Source organism: Eriocheir sinensis, chromosome 59 (genome assembly GCF_024679095.1).
Source record: "Eriocheir sinensis breed Jianghai 21 chromosome 59, ASM2467909v1, whole genome shotgun sequence".
Lineage (NCBI taxonomy): Eukaryota > Metazoa > Arthropoda > Malacostraca > Decapoda > Varunidae > Eriocheir > Eriocheir sinensis.
The window spans coordinates 6,709,463-6,717,914 of record NC_066567.1 but is presented as its reverse complement, the minus strand read 5'-3'; the positions used below and the strand labels follow the sequence as shown (position 1 = coordinate 6,717,914).

The 8,452-nt window shown below is 46.8% G+C and overlaps 1 protein-coding gene across 1 annotated transcript; it reads left to right on the top strand.

Annotated features, from left to right (window-relative positions):
* The first annotated feature begins 322 nt into the window (after positions 1–322).
* On the top strand, positions 323–8,142 carry LOC126985471 (zinc finger protein 665-like). Its single transcript, XM_050840425.1, has 2 exons — positions 323–484; positions 1,810–8,142. Exon 2 carries the CDS (start codon positions 1,895–1,897, stop codon positions 3,590–3,592), a length of 1,698 nt encoding a protein of 565 aa, XP_050696382.1. The 5' UTR covers positions 323–484; positions 1,810–1,894; the 3' UTR covers positions 3,593–8,142.
* The last annotated feature ends 310 nt before the right edge of the window (positions 8,143–8,452 follow it).

Sequence of the window (8,452 nt, the reverse complement as noted above, 5' to 3'; positions counted from 1 at the left end):
CTTATAAGTCTATTTACCTTTACGTTTTCTGTCACACGTTTTCTAGCGGAGTCACATGCCAGAATAACAAGAAATTTTACAAAGGCCTAATTATCTACGAAATATTTATGACAAAGAGTAATATTTTATCACAAAGTCTTAATCAGTTGGTATTTTAGTAGCCCAAAATAATCCGTTTGTTCAAAATAGGCAGAGAATAAATGAGGTTGCCAACATCTCAAATGGCGAAAAATCTATCTATTTTTCCTTGGTGACGAAGATAGACGATTAATTCCCCTTTTGAGGACTCTGACTGATGAAATTAAGCATCAGGGGAAGCTTGAAGACATAAAGGGCGGCCAGGGGGTGATAAAAACGGTGAAAATGGCGTAAAATGATGTCTGGCGGGAGGCCTTTCAGGAAACGCCTCTCCACCACAACAAACGACGCCATAGGCAGAAAGGACGCTGAGCTCTCTTATTTTTCCCTCCTGAAGCCTGCGGAGGTGAGTTAATCCCCCTTTACCAACTTCTTATTACCATATAAGCCACCGAGAACCATGCAGACCCTTAAAAAATACCCTGGGGCCGAGATATAGGCAGTGAGGAGAAATTCGATAAATGGGGGGCCATGGTTAACGTTAAAAATTTTGCTGTTATTTGCATTTTTTCCGTGATGGTGGGCATTGCAAAGCCTGTGACCTGTTCCTATGTTTGTGTGGAGTCCCTGAGCTGCTGGCGGTGAGGGGGAAACGTGTGAGGGGTTGAGAATAAGAGGATAAGAGAGTGTTTTTGAGGTGAGGGGGAATGACCTAACAGAGAGAGGGAGGGAGGGAGAGAGGCAGGGAGGGAGGAAGGTGTGTGTGTGCGTGTGTGTGTGTCTGTTATTTCCGTGGTTTTCTCCATTCGCCTTCTCTCCCCACTTCTCTCCATGTTCTCTTGTTATTTTGCCGTGTCTACCATATCGTAATTTTCCTTCCGTGTTGCTTTCTCGTCATGTGTTACCTGTTTAGTCACTTCCTGGTGTGTGTGTGTGTGTGTGTGTGTTATTGTCTCGGTTTTCTCCATTATCATTTTCTCTCTACTTCTCTTTCTCTCTCGTGTCTTTGCTAGGCCTACCACATCGTATATATGAAGGTGTGAGGAGGGAGAAATTTAACAGGGAGTGAATGAGAGGGAGGAAGGAGGTCTGTGTGTGGTTATTTCAATGATTATCTCCACATTTTCCTCTTCTCTATATCTTTCTTCATGTTCTTTTAATCTTACTAGACCTAGCTCCATATTTTTCCTCTGGTGTTGCCTTTTCAGCCCTTCCTGGTGTGTGTGTGTGTGTGTGTGTGTGTGTGTGTGTGTGTGTGAGAGAGTTATTCAGAAGGGTGGTGTCTCCCCCTCTCTAGGAATTGTTAGTTGCTAATATACCTATTTGTGCCATAATGGGAATGGTGTGGTTCTCTTTGGCACTTATGGCACTCAGTGATTTAAAGGGCCTACCAGTGTTGCTTTCCAGTGGTCGTCCTTTTTTTTAAGATTTTTGTCTCGGGAATTGGAAAGTTGTGTTATAGGACTGAGTATTGTCTGTATGGTAGAAATTTTGTGCTCTTTGTGACATTTTATTCCATGTAATTGACCTCTGAGCACATTATTTCCTTGTGTGGGTTTCATGTGCCATACACATACTAGAAGTGCTATTGAAGTGTCTTTTGTATGGATTCATCAATATACATTAGAGTTGAGTCAAAGGCCTTAATTTTTGGAGTGTTTAGCTGCCTCCTGACCATGAGAGCTTTTCACCTTTATTTGTAGCTAACCGTGTGTGGCATCTCTCCTCCAGGTGTTTGTAAGTGAGGGAGAGTGCTGGCGGCCACCCCCTCAGCCTTCCAGTCTCTGCTAAGGCTCAGCTAGTACCACTGACCACCATGGAAGCAGTGCCGCCCCAGTACCCGCCGAGGGCTGTGTCCCATGCCTCTTCGCAGACCATGCCGGAGATCCCCCAGCAGCAGCAGCAGCAACAACAACAGCAGCAGCAACAGCCCCAGCAACCTGACGCGCAGGTAGCCGCGCAGATTGGCCTGTGGCTGCAGACCAACGAGAAGCCGTACGAGTGTGAAGAGTGCAGCAAGCGCTTTGCCCAGGAGAGCCACCTCAATAACCACATCGTCTGGCACCGTAAGGTCAAGCGGTTCGAGTGTGAGCTGTGTCACAAGCGCTTCACCATGGAGAGTCACTTGGACAGCCACATGATTGTGCATAGCGCCGAGAAGAACTTTAAGTGTGACCTTTGCGACAAACGCTTCACCATGGAGAGCCACCTCAACGGCCACATGCTGGTGCACAGCCAGGAGAAGAAGTTTGAGTGCGAGCTGTGCCAGAAGCGCTTCAGCATCCCCTCCCACCTGCGCAGCCACATGCTGGTGCACGTCAAAGACAAGCGCTTCGAGTGCGGCCGCTGCGGCAAGAGGTTCGTGCAGCGCAGTCACCTCAACAGCCACATGAACGCCCACAATGCTGAGAAGAACCTGGAGTGTGGCATCTGCGGCAAGCGGTTTGCCCTGGAGATCCACATGAACGCACACAACCTCATCCACACCATGGAGCGGAAGTTTGAGTGTCCCGTCTGCCAGAAGCGGTTCACCATGGGCATCCACCTCAACGCACACATGCTCATGCACAACGTGGAGAAGAAGTTCGAGTGCGTGATCTGTGGCAAGCGTTTCTCCATGGAGAGCCACCTGAACAGCCACATGATCGTGCACAGTGAGAAGCGCTTCGAGTGTGAAGTCTGTGGCAAGCGCTACACACGCAAGAGCCACCTCAACAGCCACAGCTTCGTGCACAGCGAGGAGAAGCGCTACGAATGCGAGGTGTGCAGGAAGAAGTTTGCCCAGAAGAGCCACCTCAGTAGCCACCGCGTGGTGCACACAGACGAGAAGCGCTTCGAGTGCGAGGAGTGCGGCAAACGCTTCATCCAGGAGATCCACCTCAACAGCCACATGTACGTCCACACTGCCGAGAAGAAGTTTGAGCGGCACGACTGGAACCGGCCGCCCGTGCCACAGGGACACATCAATGGCCACAAGTTCATCCACAACGACATGAAGAAGTTCGAGTGCGATGAGTGTGGCAAGCGGTTCTCGCAGGAGAGCCACCTCAACAGCCACCGCTTTGTGCACACCCAGGACAAGACCTATGAGTGCGAGGAGTGTGGCAAGCGGTTCCGGCAGGAGAGCCATCTCACCTCTCACATGTTCGTGCACACGGAGAAGAAGCGCTACGAGTGCCCGGAGTGCGGCAAGCAGTTCACGCAGGAGAGCCACCTCAACAGCCACCGCTTCGTGCACAACGTCGACAGGAAAAACGAGTTCATCGACTATGCCAAGCAGCCGCTGGCGGGCACCCTGCCGCAGAAGACTGCCTACCCAGCCACCCAGAACAACGTGCCCGTGGCCACGGCGACAGCGACGGCGGCGACGGCCGCGGTGGCGACCAATAACCCGGACAAGAAGCCTCCCATCCCAGAGTACCAGGAGAACGTGAAGCTGTTCCCCCAGCACCCCTACCAGCCCACCCAGGCATACCCCCAGTGGGAGCAGGTGCGAACCCTCTGGTCCTTGTAGCCCAATGCTGACGACAAGCCGGCGCAGGAATACTAAGTTATCTCAGAGCAGAACGGAGAACGGCATGAGGCGAGCCTCGAAGGGGAGGCTCGGCAAAGAGGTTGTGGAGGTTATGGCTGGGCGGTGGTGGAGGGCAGTGCTGGCAGCAGCAGCGGCGACAGCAGCAGTAGCAGGTCAGTGTCGCACGTTCGCACTTCCTCCGTTCTCCCGTGCCGCCGAGAGGTGCGGCAGCACACTGTCTCGGTCGTTTTATCATGTTGAGTACGTTTTAGGGAGCATAACTGGTAGCATCACTAATATTTAAGAGCAGCGGGGCGGCGGCGGCCGGGCCTCACCGCACCCCAAGCTGTGACAGGCGGCTCTGTAGCAGCGCCGCACCTGTGTCGTCCCTCACGCCGCGCCGGACCAAAGTCTCAGTGCCAGGTGAGGCTGTGGTGGCCCGTCCCCGCGGCGGCCGGCGCAGTAGTCCCAACCCTCCCCCCACCTAACCCCCCTATGCACAGGTGTGACCCCTACCACACCACACCACACCGCCTGCCCCACTGCCCGGCCCCACCCACCCCTTCCACACTAGTACTCACTGTTCATTGTGCCCACTGTCTATTGGGCCAGGACTCGCACACACACAGACACACACATACACATGTACAGGCGTATTTGGCGCCATCCTCCCGCCCGCTGGCAGCAAGCATGTGTATGGTACAGTATGTGTACATAGGTGTATATATATGTATATACTTCAGTATGTCCATATATACGGTGGTGTATATGTACAGTATTTTTACCATTATTTTTGGTGTTCCTTCACGGAGCCTCACAAGGAGCCTACCACTAGCAGCGGCAGCGTGGCATGGCTGTCCCCAGTGATCATTTGAGCAGCACACCTGACACTTTATTTCCCTCAGAGCAGTGCACCATGTCACTGTTTTGTCGCCGCCGGTGTGGGGACGGGCTTGGAGGCTGCAGGTGTGTGGCTGGAGTGCGCACCTCCAAACCAATATTAACATGCGGCAATTCATTGACTAGGAAACACTGAAAGATGCTGCAGAGGAGGAGTGACGAGTGAGAGTGGGAAGCGTACTTGGTATTTATAGTTACTCCTGACCTTGGGGGCGCTCATACCTGGGCAGCGTGAGGAAGCAAGGGGCCACGTCGTAGGGGCGGACTAGGTTACATGGCGTTCGTCTCTCTCTCGGTGAGGGGAGAGGAGCGAGAGGCCTCCCTTCCCCAGGGACAGGGAGGAGGTGACAGTATAGTAAGAACTTAATTTTATTCCAGTAGATGTGCATGTAGTTCAGCACTCCATCTTAGCAGTTAAGACTTAACCTTTTTAAACAAAACAAAAAACATGTTGTGCCTTTCTTTAACGGCACACGCGTAAACGTAACTGTAAATGAGAGAATTTTTTTACGGATTCAAACCAACCAACCTCCGCTGTGTACATGATGTAACGTTAGTTGACGGACAAGTTAGCCGGGCTGCTCCCACACACGCTCTCTGTTGACTTGGTTCACACATTTGCCTTTATTGTCTAGAGGTAGCTTATGCCCGCACGGGTTCCTCCACTCCCGAGACTCGAGGCCATCGTAAGCCTTTCGCTATCACGCCATCTATACCGCCTCCCCTTTACCTACGACACGCGGAAACGCCGATTCACGGGCACCGCTTGAACCCTATGGTTGGGGGGTGCGTTATGAGGTGTCGGTGCTTCTCTTGGTGTCCTGGTCAGGGGAGGAAGGTAGAGGAAGTGTGAGACAGAAATTATGCATAACGGGGGACCTCCAGTAGTAGATAATTTGTGTACGTAACCCGGGACGAGGCTGTAGATGAGGTCTTATAGCGGGTACTCTCGTCTTTCCCTCTTAGTACTGTTCCTCTCTCACTTTCTGTTTTCTTGGCCTGTCTCTTCTCTCGGTCATTCTGTCGCCTCTCTCTTCTCTGAATAATTCTCCAGCTTTACGTACTTTTCCTTGTTAATATTTATAGTCTCTCTCTCTCTCTCTCTCTCTCTCTCTCTCTCTGTAGTGCGAGTGCTAGATCACCAGTTGTCTCCTGCAAACTTAGGTAATTTTAGCCTAACTTAAACTTACAGAAAAAAAAAGAATCCAGATATAGTAGGCCTCATTTTGTTCCTTAACTATACCATTTTTCATTCATTTTTGTTCTTTGTGAAAGAACAATGTTGATTGTGTAACACTATTACCATGTTATTATTTGTTATTATTTTTATTTATTTGTTTTTTATATATATAAACTGCATAACTCAGTGAAACAGCCATATTTAAAGGGCAAAAAGAAAGTGGCTGACCCACCTCCATATTTACTTTTTCTCTTCAAGGCTTCAAGGTGAAGGTACACACACACACACACACACACACACACACACACACACACACACACACACACACACACACACACACACTTTCAACTGTGGAACATCCTAGGCATTGTCCCCAATGATGGGGTATCATGTCCCAGCATGGCCAAAGATTGGGTCACCATGAGCTCCAGCTCTCTCTGGGAGGGTACTTGCTGGTGATCACAAGTCCAGCACATGGTCATATTGGGTGAATTCATGGGTTTAAAGATATATATGGCCATGAAGGCAGTACAATGCAAGGATGACTCATAAACAGCGAGGGAAATCAATACACACACACACACACTCACACACACACACACACACACACACACACACACACACACACACACACAGCTCTTTTCCTGTATTTCACAACTAGGTAAATACACACACACACACACACACCTGTAATCAATGTAGTACATTTATAAGGTGGTTAATATGAGATGGGTTTTCCAGAATGATAAGATGGTAATGACATTTGGCAAGACGAGGTAATGACATGAAAGACAAAGGGGAAAGATAGAAAGAAAGTGCGATATTCTTGTGATGTCTTGAAATGAGTGTAACAAAAATTTTAAAAAGTCACATAATTAAAATGTAAGATGCATTGGCCTTGGATGCTAATAAGAAGGTCAGGCTAAGAGATGCATTTGCAAGTGTTTGTGTTTACATGAAAAAAGAGAATTTGTAAAGGTAGTCATATCATATTGCTAGCCAACCTATACAGCACATAGCAATATCTAATGACCATGAGTATATATGAAGTAAGTCAAAATAACTATGTCTTGATAATAACATAAAGCTAGCTGACACACACAAGGCATATAGAACATAGCAATATATGGCGACCATGAGTATATGCTAAAGAAAAGACAACAACATAATGCCAGGTAACATAAGCAACTGATACTTACTGTCAACCATAACCACCACCAACACAACCCAAAATATACAACCAAGCACACCTTTACCTTGTTACCTTGACGAGAGTGTATCCAACCCTTGAAAAACCAGAGGGAGGTGTTTGGGACAGTTGGGTCATTGCCACTATGCCCAGGGCTGTATCTCGTGACCTTATTTGAGTTGCATGACCTATGATGGACTGCTGGATTGCCAAACAGTGACGCCCTCATGATGTTACAGCGTTTGTGAGCGTGTGTGTGATAATTGAAAATGTTGAAGTGATTAGTTAAGTGAAGTGGATAAATCAGGCTTGCCTCACTATATCTTGTTCCTGTGATGAGAATTGCAGTGTGAGGGAAAGACAGTTGAAATAAGAGCCAAGCAAGCCACACACAGTTTTGTTTTAACACTGTCCTGTCCTGTCTCTAAGTTATAATAGAAAAAAAGTGATTGAGTAATGCCTTGTCTTGGACCCATATTCTCAGATGCTTGTGGCTTTTATAATAACTATATCCAAAACCCACAAAGGAGGTGATTCAGGTTTTCATGCATATTTTAACATTCATGGTGCAACAGAAGCCTTGTCATACTATCACAAGGCTCATAAAACTACCCATGGAAATACTAACACTACTTCTATGAAAGTCCAATTAAATATGAGTGTGTGAGACCTGAAGTGTTTGAAAATATGGGCCTTGGCTTGATGATATTCACTAATTCTCATGTATAACTAAACCCACAGAAGAATTGACCCGTAGTGCAAAGCTAGTTATAGGTTCAGTAATTCTCATGCATCAGAATTTTCCCACAGTGCAAGGCTTGAAGGAAACTAAAACAGAATTGGAAAAGTTAAAAAAGTCGAGGATATGTCTATTTGTGTATCAGTGGTTTGCAGAGAAGAAAAGGAGACATAGGAAGGCAGGCAGAGGAGGTCACCCGCACAAGCTGCCCTCACTGGTGTAGCTTTGTTTTGTAAGCTAAAAGGTTGTTTAAGGGAAAGGGCAGCTTGGTAGGGCCTGTGTGCCTGTCTGTCTGTCCCATTCTACTGTCTGGGAGAGAGGAAATGGTCGTGTGTCACCTGCCAAATTACTAGTTTATGTTCATTAATTGTGCCTGGACTCATTATGCATTATTATTATTATCATTATTATTATTATTATTATTATTATTATTATTATTATTATCATTATTATTATTATCCCAATTTTCACTGTGACATTTGTTTCATGAATATTTAACTTACTGTATAACTTTTTGTTAAATAAACATTCATTTTTGTAAACATGGTGTATCCTTTGTGAGGTTAACTAAGAGTACACCTTCGCCTTTGTGTGTGTGTGTGTGTGTGTGTGTGTTGGTCAAGTGACAATGGGTTTTAGTAATGAGTAGTTATAAAAGGAAAATAATAATAACATTATTTGCAAATATTTTATTCACATAAAGTTAAGAAAAAGGAAAATAATGACATAAGTATTGCAAGATTATTAATTTACATTGAAAGGAAAAAAATGAGTGAATTAAGTACACAATATTTTTAACAAGACAAACAAAGGATGAAAAAATTAGAGTATTATCATCCTAGAAAATAAAGA